General features: G+C 48.1%; 1 protein-coding gene across 1 annotated transcript in view; it reads left to right on the top strand.

Annotated features, from left to right (window-relative positions):
- Nucleotides 1-260, top strand: part of LOC119594518 (adipocyte plasma membrane-associated protein-like) — a gene marked incomplete in the record, with an annotated part of 13,622 nt that overhangs the window by 12,918 nt on the left and 444 nt on the right. Inside the window, 1 exon segment of the mRNA XM_037943549.1 lies at nt 49-260. Coding sequence (XP_037799477.1) covers nt 49-260 — 212 coding nt within the window.

The following is a 260-nucleotide window of genomic DNA, read 5'->3' as shown; positions in this document are numbered from 1 at the left end:
GCAAATTCCTTCATACACTTGATTAAAAAGTTCCTCATGCATTGACAGATATTCAACCTGGAGCCAATCGCTCAACACATGGCCTCCAACAAGACAATCATAGTGGAACTCGATGCAGAAGGAAACATCGATGGCTCGATGCAGGGGAACAGCGGCCGTCTCCGCTTCATCTCTCAGACAAACAGAATTGGGGATAACATATTCTTTGGTTCGCCTTACAACAAGTACCTTGGCCGGCTGTATGTCGGGGTGCCGTCCCT

The sequence above is a fragment of the Penaeus monodon genome, chromosome 34, assembly GCF_015228065.2.
Source record: "Penaeus monodon isolate SGIC_2016 chromosome 34, NSTDA_Pmon_1, whole genome shotgun sequence".
Taxonomy (NCBI): Eukaryota; Metazoa; Arthropoda; class Malacostraca; order Decapoda; family Penaeidae; genus Penaeus; species Penaeus monodon.
The sequence above is the reverse complement of the archived record's forward strand: the minus strand, read 5'-3'. Positions and strand labels throughout refer to the sequence as shown.